Source organism: Gekko japonicus, unplaced genomic scaffold, assembly GCF_001447785.1.
Source record: "Gekko japonicus isolate JY-2015 unplaced genomic scaffold, Gekko_japonicus_V1.1 scaffold1742, whole genome shotgun sequence".
NCBI classification, from domain to species: domain Eukaryota; kingdom Metazoa; phylum Chordata; class Lepidosauria; order Squamata; family Gekkonidae; genus Gekko; species Gekko japonicus.
In genome coordinates this window covers 251,329-264,960 of record NW_015161453.1, presented here as the reverse complement: position 1 = coordinate 264,960, position 13,632 = coordinate 251,329, and the positions used below count along the sequence as shown (strand labels likewise).

General features: G+C 45.3%; 1 protein-coding gene across 1 annotated transcript in view; it reads left to right on the top strand.

Moving 5' to 3' along the window:
* The window catches only part of SLC9A9 (solute carrier family 9, subfamily A (NHE9, cation proton antiporter 9), member 9), a 236,645-nt gene that overhangs the window by 117,918 nt on the left and 105,095 nt on the right, over positions 1–13,632 (top strand). Inside the window, exon 6 of the mRNA XM_015429080.1 lies at positions 1,625–1,704. Within this exon, the coding sequence (XP_015284566.1) occupies positions 1,625–1,704 (80 nt within the window). The remainder of the gene's footprint in view (positions 1–1,624; positions 1,705–13,632) is intronic.

Sequence of the window (13,632 nt, the reverse complement as noted above, 5' to 3'; positions counted from 1 at the left end):
TGGTCAAAGTAGAAAATGCAGATTCTATATGTTACAGACAGGAGACAATATAAGAACACTGACTGCATCCTTCAGATCCACCAATGAGCACCAATCAGAAAGTCATCATGGATGCAAGAAACACAACAGTTAACAAATACCAGGGAACAAAAGCTATAATGACATCACCTTACCCAGTCCACACCCTCTCTCCCATACACAATTCATAAGTGTGCTGCCAGGAAGAGTCCACAGCATTTCCCTCATAAGAATATTTAGCAGATAGGAAGGCAACTGTTGATACCTGCAGACAAGCTCTCTTGACCTCAATTAGGGTTGCCAGCTCCCCCCGGCTACTGGCGGGGGATAGGGGGTAGAGTTGCCAGATCTAGGTTGGCCATGTTCAGAGTGCTGATGACAACATACATTATTGGAGTTTGTTTTAAGAGGCAAGCTCTTCGAAAGGAAGAGAAAAGAAATCCAACCAGACAAGGGAGAACAGATTTTGTAATAGCAAACTTGAGAGCTCCCATACAGTGTGAAAGAGTGAGGCAAAAGGAAACAGATGGGAGTTTGGATCCTGCTGTTGGGACATGGTATAATACAAGCACAACTTACTTTTGGTTGGCCAAGGCAGTGTCTGGTGTACAAAGAAGAATAGGAAAAGACCCTGCAGGGGGCAGCAAGAAGACAATTAGATATAGGGTTGCCAGTCCCCAGGTGGGAGTGGGGGATCCCCTGACTTCACGGGCTCCTGCCTGCTGCCGGCCAACTGGCCTGCGGTGGGAAGCCCCACCCCCAAGAGCCACAACCCCGTGTGACATCCTCATGCCAGGGACATTGCACGGCAACACTCTGGTTTGTGGGTAAACCTCTATGGCTTGAGCCCAATTTTACCATACAGTTTGCTCAAAAACCAGTGTGTTGCCACGTGATATCCCTGGCATGATGACATCACTTCTGTGACATCACCCCACTCCCTCAGTCCCGGAAAGCTCCCTCCCACCCCCCACCAGCATGAGGTAAGGACCTGGAAACCCTAATTAGATAGGATAGGGAGGTCAGCGCCTTCTCTCCTGTTAAGTGTCATTCCTTGTCTGTCTCCAGATTGCTACTCTCAGGGCAATTTCTCCCTTCTTCTCAGAAGTGCCACACTCAGTCTTACCCTCTCTCTCAGCTAGAGATGTAGTTAGGAACCTATCTCTCTCTCTCTCCCCTTTCCTATCAAATATGTTAATTCCTAAATAAACCTTCATCTACTCTTTAATCAGGTTGTGCACCATTGCTGTGTTAATTACTCTGCCAGCCCTTTTTAGGTTTTGCTAATAAGAAAATATTTGGCTGGAAAGGTAGTTGACAGCAGGACTAGATGTGTGCCGTTGAATTAAATGGGAACAACACAAGTGTTCATTCACATCAATGGGGCTTGTTCAAAATCATAACGGATTGTTCCCTCTGCATTTTTTCTTTAATCTCTATTTCTTTTACATTTTAAGATTTAAGCTTAACCTTGTGTTGGTTCATAACTTTTGTGAACTAAGAATTTTGGATTTGTTTACATTTTCATCAAACATAGTTATTGCTTGTGAATTTTGAAGATCTACAAAAGGTTTTTAAGACCTCCTCTCTTTTTTATGAATTACAGACTGCAAATAACCTGGATAAAAACACAACCAAAGCAGAAAGTGCCTGGCTCTTCAGAATATGGTACGGTTTTGATCATAAGTATCCTATTATCTCTTTTGTGTTACCAATCCATGGAAAGTAATTTCATTAGCATGCAAAATAATTTGAAAAACTTGGAGTGGGTGAATAGATATTTCTTTTTATTTTAAATACCGTAAGAAATTAAATCACATTGTTGGTTCAGAAAAAGAAATAATGCCAAGGAATTGAAAGGAAACCCTGAAGAAGAAAGATGTTTTTACAGTATTAAAGGAGATGACAGGAATGAGATGAAAACGTATTCAGTGCTTACAACAAATTAATGGTTCTGAAGCTCTTGGAAATAAAATGTTACCAGCAATTATTAAACTTGAGAGTGAACAGTTGTCATGGTTGCCTCCACAGGACTCTGGAACCAAATTTCCCCTGCCACCCTCACCACCACACCCACATACAATACAGACAAAGGAAGGATGAAGGGTGGAAACTGATCAGTCCTTAATGGAACAAAAAAAGTACCTCTAGACATCCATAACTGTCCACCTTTACCCTGTACATAACTAGTATATAGAGCAAGTGTTCTTTTGCAGCAGGAGAGCACGTTAGGATGTCAAGTCAAACAAATGGTTAAAATGAGGGATTATACATTCCTAGAGAGACTTCTAGCATTTATTGTAGCCCTAGATCACAAGCAGAGGTCATTTCGGGGGGATCGTGGGGGAACGCAGTTCCTCCGGGTGAGGTATGGGGGCGGGGCACACGACGAAGCCCCGCCCCCTGCTTCGGGCCGCCCTGCTTCTGGCCGTCATTCAGCCAGGAGGAGGCAGGAGAAGAGGGAGGGTAAGTTGCTTCCTCCCTGCCTCTCCCCACCCCTGCCTGCCTGGGGCCAGGGAGGGCCTTCGCGGGGCTTCCTTGCACTCCTGCCGGCCTTGCAGGTCCACAGCAGGGCCCCTAATGGGGCTTGGCAGTGGAGCTGCAAGGCCGGCGGTGGCGGCCGGGACCGTTGGGGGCGGGGTGTGTGGCCTTATGGCACATTTCCGGTGATGTCAGGGGGTGTGGCCTTATGACACACTTCCGGTGATGTCAGGGGTGTGGCATATGCTAATGAGTTATGCTAATGAGTTCCCCTAGCTCTTTTTCTATGAAATGACCCCTGATCACAAGCATCATGCTGACTGAGAGCATGAGTGCAAATGAGGCAAGTGGCTTTCTTGGGGGCCCCAGAGGAACCCAAGCACTGGGGATTTTTTTTACTCCCAGTCGCCTTCTATCTGCAGGCTGGAATATGTTTCAGAAAGATGCAGAAGTATGATGACACTGATGTGTGTGTAATTTTATCACTATTGAATGTCCAATTATAGATCTGTTGCAAGTGACAAAAGTGTGCAGAGCATCAAGGCAGTACACATGTCATTGCCCAGCAGTGAAGATCTGACTGAAAATCTGCATTGGATAAGAACAGGCATTGCTGATGCTGCTGTGGGCAAGATCCTCTTTTTGCATAGGTAGCGTAGCTGGGCACCACAGAGCCCTGCCATAGGTGGTGAGCAAGAAAGCTGCCAACAGCCCTAGAACATGGAACCCTATGAGCTTTGCAATTCACACTGAAAACAGTAAGTGCAAACTGGGAGTTGCTTGGCAACTAGGGGAAGGGCACAGATGGCCCATATCACTTTCCCTTCATGTGTTGGTGGCAATTGGCTTGATTGTGATGCAACAACTCCATAGTGAAACACTGTAAGATACCTCCTCATTAGTGCCAATGAAAAAGAGTGAGAACTTATATGGACAGTTGTTTTGCTTAGGAGGGGCACTATCCAGCTCCCACCAATGCTCCCTCTAAGCTGTGGAGTCTTGTGAGCAAAACTTCTACTTTGTGAGCTACTGGCATTAAAGTTGTGAGCAAGCAATTTGGCTACTGCATAAATTAGTTTGCTTTGGAGCCATCCTTCCTGAGCTAAGACAAAAATCTGTGAGCTGGAGGCTAAAAACCTGTGAGTTAGCTCACACTAACTCAGCTTAGAGGGAACTTTGGCTCCCACCATTTGCTTTTCCCAAACACAGGCATATGCCTTACAACAAATTTGCCATCTAAGTCTCAGAATAAATAAATCAGCTCCTCCTAGAATTGTGTTGGTATATGAATGATGGAAATATGACGCCCAGACCCTGTTTGCAACTTTTCAGTTGAAAATGGGAAATTCTGCAACCAGTACAAAAGGCAGAACCTCCCTTCACATCTGATCAGTCTTCAGTACAGATTTGTAATAAAACAGCAGCAGCAGAGTCTATATAACCTCATTCTTTATTGCATTCCCCAATACATTGTTATTTACTCCTTTGTAACTCAGTTATTAAAGTCTCAATATAGAAAGATATTCATATGGAAAGTTGAGAAATAAGATTTCAGATATAGGTTTCTGGTGTCTTTTTTGCACAGGCATGGACAACTATTCAATTTGCAGTGCAGCATAAAGGGAAATAAGGTTTTTAAAAATTTATGCCAAGTGGCATCAGAGTATTCTTTAGACATGCTGATTCCATTTCTTCTTCTTAAGGAAACGGCTACGACATGTAACAATGAACATCAGTAAAGAGGAGAAACACGAAATAAGAAAAGGGAAAGGACAGAATGTACGCACCGTATGGAGAGTTGTGTTTCTCTCCTCTATCGATTTTTTTAAATAAGAAGAATCAGTTGGAATAGACTGCAAAATGAGCTTGATGATGGGCTGGCTGTTGCTGTTAAACCCCTTCCCTTCCCTTCTGGTCAGGTTTTCACCTTACAGAAAAGCCAGTTCAGGGTTTTGGAAATATTTGGCAAGATGAAATTTGAACGGGGGGGGGGGGGGGGGAGGTCCCCTGCCTGCCTCTGTCCCTCCTTCCATTCACTGCATAGCAAAAGTGGGCAGGTGTGCGGTCACTGAAGTGACTGCTGTTTCCAGGATCACTGGCTTGCCTGCCTTCTCTCTGCTGGTTGCACTGATGGTGCCAGGAACAGAGGGGAAAGCCTCTAAAAGAATTCCTAAACCTTTCCCCCTGTGGGTGGAGAGTGGGGTGGGAGGAGGGGAGTTAAGCAGCCTGTCTGTACCTGCCCCTTTGTCCACTTCCAACTTGCTGCACGCCCAGGCTGGTTTTGATTTTTTTTCAAGCAATATTAACGGAGGGAGGAAGCAAGAAAGTCTGCCATGGACTCTAGTGTGAGGGCCAAACTATGTGATACATTTTAAGTGAATTGGGTCTGGACTCTCTGGACCTAACCCACTTTCACCTCAGTCACATAGCTGCTACAGGGAATGTTGCTTTCAAAGATTGGAGGAGTTGATTTGAGTCATGAGGAGAGGAGGGGGCTTCTACTTCTCCCCCAGACACACACCTTTTCCCTGAGCTGAAACAGCCACAGTGGGGAGTTATTTGCATCACTCCGGAGCTGCATGTGCTCAGGATGAAAATGTACTAAATAAATACAATAAGATCATGCAACTTTTACAGAATCATTGTAGTACTATAGCACATGCCCCACAGTGCACATAGAAGGGAAACGTGGGGGGGGAGGTGTGGAGATGGCGAACGTGTGAGAAAACTCTCACTTCTGGAGGCTCCATCACCAATAGGCAGGCCTCCACATGAGCAGAGAATGAAAGCATTGCAAAGAATCCTTGCCTTGGGGAAGCAGCCTAATAGAAGCTGTGCAGGGTCCTGATCCACACTGGGATCATACAGGGTTGCGAAAGGTGCTTTTTCTTTCTGCCTTTGCACTTTTGTGATTAAAACTGACCCCATCTTTTGACTGTCTTTATATTAGGGTTGCCAGGTCCCCTAGTCACTCCGGCAGGGGGATTTGGGGGCATTCCAGGGGTGGGCGAGGATGGTACCAAGCCCCGCCTCTGAGCCTCACCCGCAAGAGTGACTTCCCAACCAACCACCCCTCTCCCTCCCCTCCTGCCCAATTTAAACGGCTTTAGCTGATCAGCGGGGACCACATGGCCTGCCAAACAGCTGGAGGGCCCTTTAAATCTAGCAGGGGGGAGGGAGAGGGGCAGTCACGGGGGCACACTCGGCTCGCAAAAAGACCCTTAAGTTGGGCAGGTGGTTGCTCTTGGGGGAAGGGCTTGGGGGTGGGGCTTCCCCCACCAGCCAGCTGGCCAGGGGCAGATTGAAGCCTCCAGAAGTGGGGGTGAAAAGCACTGGGTTCGCCGCATGGAGGACTCGGACGACGACATGAGTTGCACACGTTTATTGTACTTAACACAAGACTAACTAAAATGGCCCTGCAAGGCCAACTATATACACTCCCATCCAGCGCAGCCCTAGTCCATTGGACAGTTTGAATTTCCCACCAAAGTGGCTATTGGTCGGGGCTGGGGGAACTAGGATCCTATGTTCCTATTGTCCAGGGGAGCCAGGCTCCAGTCTTTGCTGCAGACCCCTGGTGGCAGTCCACGTACATAACAGGGGGGAAACCCACCCGGACCTGGGAGCTTGCAACCCTACTTTGTATCAATTTCAGAGCTAAATACAGGATGTGGGAGGGGCAGTTTTGGTAACTGAAACTGCACTGGAAAGGAAGATCTTTTCCCCTCTTCCCTGCACAACTCTGATGAATCCAATTTTCAAGGTGCTGGAAAGGTCCAACTACAGTTTTCTCAGCATCTTGTCTAGACTGGCCCTACAAAATACCTGACCTGCTCTACGCTGCATTGGTCGGGCTGCAGCTGGAGTATTGTGGGCAGTTTTGGAGGCCTCATTTCAAAAAGGATGTGGACAGAATGCAGCAGGTGCAGTGACGGGGAGGATCGGCGGGGGGGGGGGGCTGGAGACCAAGCCCTCTGAGGAAAGGCTGAGGGATTTGAGAATGTTTAGTCTGGAGAAGAGGAGATTGAGGGGGGACATGATTGCTCTCTTTAAGTATTTGAAGGGCTGTCACCTAGAGGAGGACAGGGAGCTGTCCCTGTTGGCAGCTGAGGATAGGATTCACAATAATGGGTTTAAATTAAGGGAGGGATGGTACCGCATGGATATTAGGAAAAGCTTTTTTACAGTAAGAGCTGTGCAACAGTGAAATCGGCTGCCTAGGGAGGTGGTGAGCTCCCCCTCACTGGCAGTCTTCAAGCAGTGACTGGACAAATACTTGTCAGGGATGCTCTAGACTAGATGGCCTGTATGACCCCTTCTATGATTCTATACAAATTAAGAATTTCTATCAATCTTTATGATGTTCTGCATTTCAGACCAAAAAATATCCTTCCATTTTTGAAAGGATTTTATAAGAAGCTCTCAAAAGGAAAGCAATCTTATGTTTGAAGAAGCTATTTCACCTTGTGTCATAGTCAGTAATATTTCTTTGGTGCTCTTGTTTACTGCAGCTACTGTCCTGCCATTATTGTACAAATGTATTTTCATTTTATATCATTATTTTTACATCTTATTTCTGCCAACAACTATATACTCAAATCCCTAAAGAGATGAACTGTTCACACTGCTGTTGCTGGGACTGACATATCTGAGCATTTTCACACACTGAATCACTTTCTCTGGAAGAAGTTCCAATTCCCTCAAGACAAACCAATTATCCAGATGAAACGTTTCTGCAGTCTTTTTGTCCTTCTCTTGGCACTGTGATAAAAGTTTGGGTGCAGAATTCAGACAGCGTAAACTAATATATTGATCGCATTGTGCTCATGTTGAGTTGCTGAGAGATGCTCCAGATGACTTGGTAAATGGTTTCCCACATGCTAAGGATCTGCAGGACTGCCATATTTGGGGTTGGGAAGAAATTTGGCCATGACTTAGGGTGGAAGTTCCTACCCTTGCATCATGTGGATTTTCTCTTTTCCATGCATTATCTTGAGTTACTTGTCATATAAGAACCTCTCTCTGTTGTACACTTACTCTTTGCTTAAGGTAGATTATTAGGGTTGCCACTTCTGACATGGGAAATTCCTGGAGATTTAGGAGTACTTCCCAGGGTTTGGGGAGGAGAGGGAACACGGAGGGAATGTGCTGTCATAGAGTTTGTCTTTAGAAGCTGCCATTTCCTCCAGAGCAGGGGTGTTGAACTCAATTGTTATGAGGGACGGATCTGACATAAATGAGACCTTGTTGGGTCGGGCCATGGGTGTCATAAAATGTAATGCCAGGTAGCAGAGATATAAGTTTTATAAAGGACACAAACACAAAGTTTTTTTTTTACTTAAAATAAAAACATGCTTAAAACATTAGCACTCTTGCAATATTTTGTTTATTTAACAGTGTCTGATAACTGACACCTCTTGCTCTGAATTATTGCATTAAAATGTCTGTGCTGTTGCAATCTTGAGTATGCTGTTCAGGTGTATACCTGTAAGCTGCAAACCTACAATAACACAGCAGCAGCAGAACTGAAAGAAGAAGCAGAAAGCAACCAGTTCCACTGTGGGCCTGATAAACGTCCTCCAGGGGCTTGATCCAGCCCCGGGGCCACATGTTTGACACCCCTGCTCCAGAGGAATCGCTATCTGTAGTCTATTGTAATTCCTTAAGAACTCCAGCCCCTACCTGGAGGCTGGCAACCATACAAATTATGGTTTAGATTATATTATATAAAACCTAACTCTCACTGAAGTCACAATCTGTGTCTAGGCTGTGCCACTTCTGACTGCAGGTGGAGGCTTATATGACTAAATACCCCTCTCTACAAAAAAACTTAGAAAACTAACATTTGCAAGTTTCATACAACTTCGCACGTTGAGTCTAAAGTGGTACGGTCCGGAGACAGATTTACCACCTTAGCAAAAGCAGTGAGCAGCACTAAGGAGTGTATGATCTTATCATGACCAGGAGGGGAAGGCTGTTGGACTAGATACCCTTTTAGTTCCTTCCAAGGTTATGGTGCTATTATTTTGTTTATATACAGTATAGGTAGGATTGAGCAGCATTTTATGATAAGCTCTATAAATAAATAATAGTTGAAAGAAACCTAGTTGTAAAACATCCATGGTTTCCTATTTCCTGGGGGTGGGGGACCCATCAGAGGTGAGGACCATCAGAGGTGAGGAGGGAAGCCAAAAGAGTGTCTGAGGGAAGGGAAGGGAAGGGAAGACATTGGAGGGCAAGGAAATGTGTCCAGTATTTTTGTTGAAACCATCTGGCAACCCTAAGTGCAGCAGGCAAGTGCTTGGAGCATCCTATGAGTTAAATCCAATTACTTACATGGAGCCACTAAGGACACTCTCTCCACCTGTAGCTTTGCTTGGTGTGCAAAAACTAAGATTGCTACCATCTGTCAACTGCACAAATGAAGAATTTCTAGGCCCAGTCTATGCAACTTTCAGAGCATGCAGACGGAACCTAACCAAAGTTAGGAAAGGTGTACGCTGCATCACTTGCAGATTCAGAACAGAAAGAGAGTTTACGGCAGCTCTTCTAGTGAGCATAAGCAGAGCTTCTGTACCTTGTATGCCTGATAATCAGCCAGCAGTGCCTCCTTCCAGAGCCTCCTGTTTCCCACCATTATTCATATTTCTTCATCCAGCCACAGTACTATTTTCCTGCTTTTTGTTGCATTGCCAAGGAGCTGTCCTGGAACAATGCCAGAAACTGCCTACAGAGACAGGAGTACTAGGTTGGATGTGTTTATTTGCTAGAAAAGGGGAAGGAGATTATTGAAGCCTAGGATTACTGCCACACCAACTGTGGCCTCTGTGAAATGCTGAGGGCAGCACCACTTTTGTCTACATTTGATGATTCCTTGAGCATCAGGAAGGAGCATTCACTTATCACAGGTCTTCCTAGCCATAATCTGGTCAGCTGGCTTCTCCCAGAGCTTCATGGCAGTGCCAGCAAATCATAAAGTCTGGTCACAGTACTAATGACATTGGTATGGATTTCCCAGAGCAATCCCATGTTCTTTGCAGACTGTTCATAGTAAGAGCAGATGGAAATGCCCTGAACAATAACATGTAATGAAAGTGGCAAATACCCATCCAAACAAAAATGGCTGGGAGATTTTCAGTTCACAACATAGTGCTTTGCTAAAGCACTAACATCTATTAGAAATGTCCCCAACAATCTAAAACCAGGAAAACTTTACTTCTTGACAGACTTTTAAAATGTAAATAAATCACTTAAAACTGATCAGTTACCAATAATTCTGAGCCTTTCGTGCCAGTTAAATTTAAACAACAAGAAAAGTTGAGTCATTTAGCACGGCAAGCAGAAAGGATCAGACAGCACAGCTCTTTTTTATTTTTGATGTGACTAAATGTCATTGACTTCATTTCTGCATCTTATCTATGAAGCCTTCAGTGCTCCAAATGTGCAGTACTCTAACACTGCAAAAGAGTCCTCAGCTGACAAGGAAGCTGAGAGTAAAATGCTAAATATTTTCACAGGAACTTTGAGCAACAACTCCAGTGCAATCCTAAACAATCTTAAACAGAGTTATACTCTTCTATGCATTTCTAAACAGAGTAACACCCTTCTAAGCCCATTTACTTCAAAGGTAGTATGCCAACAGTGCCTTCAACAAAGCATATTCTGATACATGTACGTTTCCCTTGAAGGCTATTTGTGCATAACAAAGTTTAGCCAAAACCTAGCCCCTAAAACTAGATGTAATTTATTTATTTTTTTAGAAACCGGTACTCCATTGGTGAAATTTTTGAACCTGCCCCTGAGCAGATCAAGCTGTTCTTACACTGCTCCATTTAAATAGTATGGATAGGCAGATTCACCTGGAACTGAAATTCCAAACCCTGTTTCTGAATCCATTCTGTATTCCAAAAACCCTGGTTCCATCAGAGAAGTTCTTTGCTTTGGAAACATACATGGCAGGTGGCCAACTTAGGCAATACCGTATCCACAAGTCTGCCACAGGGACATTGTGCCAATTTTTTTTTCTTTTACTTTCAAAAATGTCATGGGGGCCTGATCCTTCTGATCTTTCTGGGGATTGTGGCATGTGGGGTAGGCAGGAGTGCATCATCCCCAAGCACTACAGTTTGCAGCAGGATCAGGACATCACAGCATTTTTTTAAAGTAAAAAAATAGGATTTAAAATGGTTCCGCATCCCCATTGCTGACTCAGGGATGCAGTATTGTCTAGTTTGTCCCACAGTTTGCTGTACTACTTGCTTCAGCGTGGCACGGTGATGCCATTTGGAGCAATGAGGCAAGTTTGGTTTTTAATGCTCTTCCATGAAACAAGCTCCCTATGAAAAGAAAACTTGAACAACAGCGAGAAAAAGCAAACAGCTGGGATCGTACCATTTTGTGCTGGTTTTCAGTTGGCCAGGAGGTTTTAACATAAGGAAGTATTTTTCTAAAAATCTGATCACCTACCTCTGGGATGAAGTGGTACAGTGTAGTCTATCACCTCAGCACTCCGCTAGCTCATTCTGCTGCATGTATAGACCAGGATGTAGTTTCAGAGTAATTTCTCTCTGCTAAACTGTAGACTAAATGATAACTGCAACTCAGAATTCCATCCTATTTTGAATGGAATTCAGTGGGATGTCTTTGACTTTGAAATCCTTTCCCTGGATTATGAAATGCCCTTCCAGTTGAGAAGAATATTGTGCTCAGTTTTGGGCACCACAATTTAAGAAGGATATAGACAAGCTGGAACGTGTCCAGAGGAGGGCAACGAAGATGCTGAATGGTCTGGAGACCACGTCTTATGAGGAAAGGTTGAAGGAGGTGGGTATGTTTAACCTGATGAGGAGACGACTGAGAGGTGATATGATAACCATCTTCAAGTACTTAAAGGGCTGTCATAAAGAGGATGGTACGGAGTTGTTTTCTGTTTCTCCAGAAGGTCAGACCAGGACCAACGGGTTGAAATTAAATCAGAAGACTTAGGAAGAACTGGTTCTTCAGTGGAACAGGCTTCCTCAGGAAGTGGTGGGCTCTCCTTCTTTGGAGGTTTTCAAACAGAGGCTAGATGGCCATCTGACAGCAGTGCTGATTCTGACTTAGGCAGATCATGAGGGGAGGTCAGGAATGGTTGCATCAGTGCTTAGTTCTTGTGGCCCTTTTTTACATGCCCAGGAAAATGCTGATCACCACTTTGGGGTCAGGAAGCAATTTTTCTCCAGGCCAGTTTGGCTGGAGATCCTGGAGGGGTTTTTTTTTGGGGGGGGGGTCGTCATCTTCTGGGTGTGGAACAATGTTCACTGGGAGTGTGGAGGGGAAGGTATTTGTGAATTTCCAGCATTGTGCAGGGGGTTGGACTAGATGACCCTGGATTCTATGATTCTAAGAACACACACATCAGTTGTCCTAGCCTAGCTGTGGTGAAGCAGTGAATCCCATGATGCTATCTCAGCACAACTCTAGATGTGAAAGGTAACCATTAGTTTGACTCATGGCTACTCAGCAGCAGACTGGCCATTTAATTTACAGGGGAATTTCCCAGTGGTTCATTACCTTAAAGGGCTGCTGGTGGGCAGAAAAAAGCAGAGCCAAGCCCCAGCAACCCCGCCATCAGCCCAGGGGCCACTTTGCTCAGATCCTGCACCAGCTCACTAGTTGTCTCTTACTGCACTGCTTCCCATTTGGGGAGGATGCAGTCAGTGAACTAATGCCCCCTGTTTGACCACTGAGCTGAGTGACCCCTGCAGCACTGGCTTGTAGCACCACGAAGGCCACTCAGCTTGTCTTGTTCCAGGGGCATTTTCACTTCCTAGTCCAATCCTCTGGCTACTTCATGTATGTCAACGTCTCATTCAGGGATGCACAACCTCTCTTGGCTTAATTAAACGCAACCTGTGAAGACGGTGCTGTGCTGGCAAACAAAAGGGGGTGGGGCAATTACAGTAGCACTGGCCACAGAGGAGGCTCCATATGAGGGCTTTGTGGCAGTGGTGGCTTCTGCGCTTCCAAGAGACAACTACACTCCAGGTGCAGCAGTCTGAGTATACTGAGCAATAATGCAGCAGTCCCTGAGAACCACACAGTACCAACTGTTGGGGCAAGGCTGCTGGCATCTACTGAAGGTGGTTATAAAAAGGAGGTTGGGTTGATGACATCATTACTTCAGGTCCCCAAAACAATCCTGGGCTGTGCTCTGGCCCCTCCTGGTTCAATGATACCTCTGTTTTTGGAGTGGAGCTAGGGTGCTTTCATGCTGAGCCAAATGGACTAGCCTGCTGCCATGTGGCACCCATTCCAAGGGTGTTCTGCTGATCTAGCTACACAGTGCACTATAGTAGGGGAGCCACTCACTTTCAGAAACACTGGGAGTGGACACAAACAAACTGGGCAAGGGGGATGAAGCAACTAGAGGTGTTATCAGATCAGTATAAGAACATCAGAAGAGCCCTGCTGGATCAGTAGGGTTGCCAGGCCCCCGGTCCAGATAGGGGCTCCCCCACTTTTGAAGGGTGCCTTTCCACCACTGGCCAGCTGGCTGGCAGGGGAAACCATGCCTGCAAATGCCCTTGAACATGACGTAATGAAGTCACCTAGAAGTGACGTCATCATGTCACTGACATCGGTGGGTGATGTTCTAGTTTCTGGGCAAAACTGTATGGTAAAATTGGGCTCAAACCATTGAGTTTCGCCCAAAAATTAGAGTGTTACTCCCCTGACATAGGTGACATGATGATGTCACTTCTGGGTGACATCATCATGGTGCACGGGCTTCACACATGCACCAGTAGATCCTGGAGTGGACTCTGGACCCCTCTGCCAGCAGCCAGGTAGGACCTGGCAACCCCATGGATCAGACCAGTGGTCCATCTAGTCCAGCATCCTGTCTCATACATTGGCCAACCACCCTTAAAACATTTGTCACACACATAATGGCATTGAAGATACTCGGGCTGTTATCCTAAGAACAGTTTCCTTAATATATTAAATTAAATATATAGATCAATATATATCAATTAAAGTATTATTTGTCTGAAGAAACAGTATAACAAGTCTTCCCTCCCTACTTCAAAGTGAAGCATTAACAACTGATGCAGTAATATATGGAATTTACTGCTTTAGTTTGAGTACCATTAT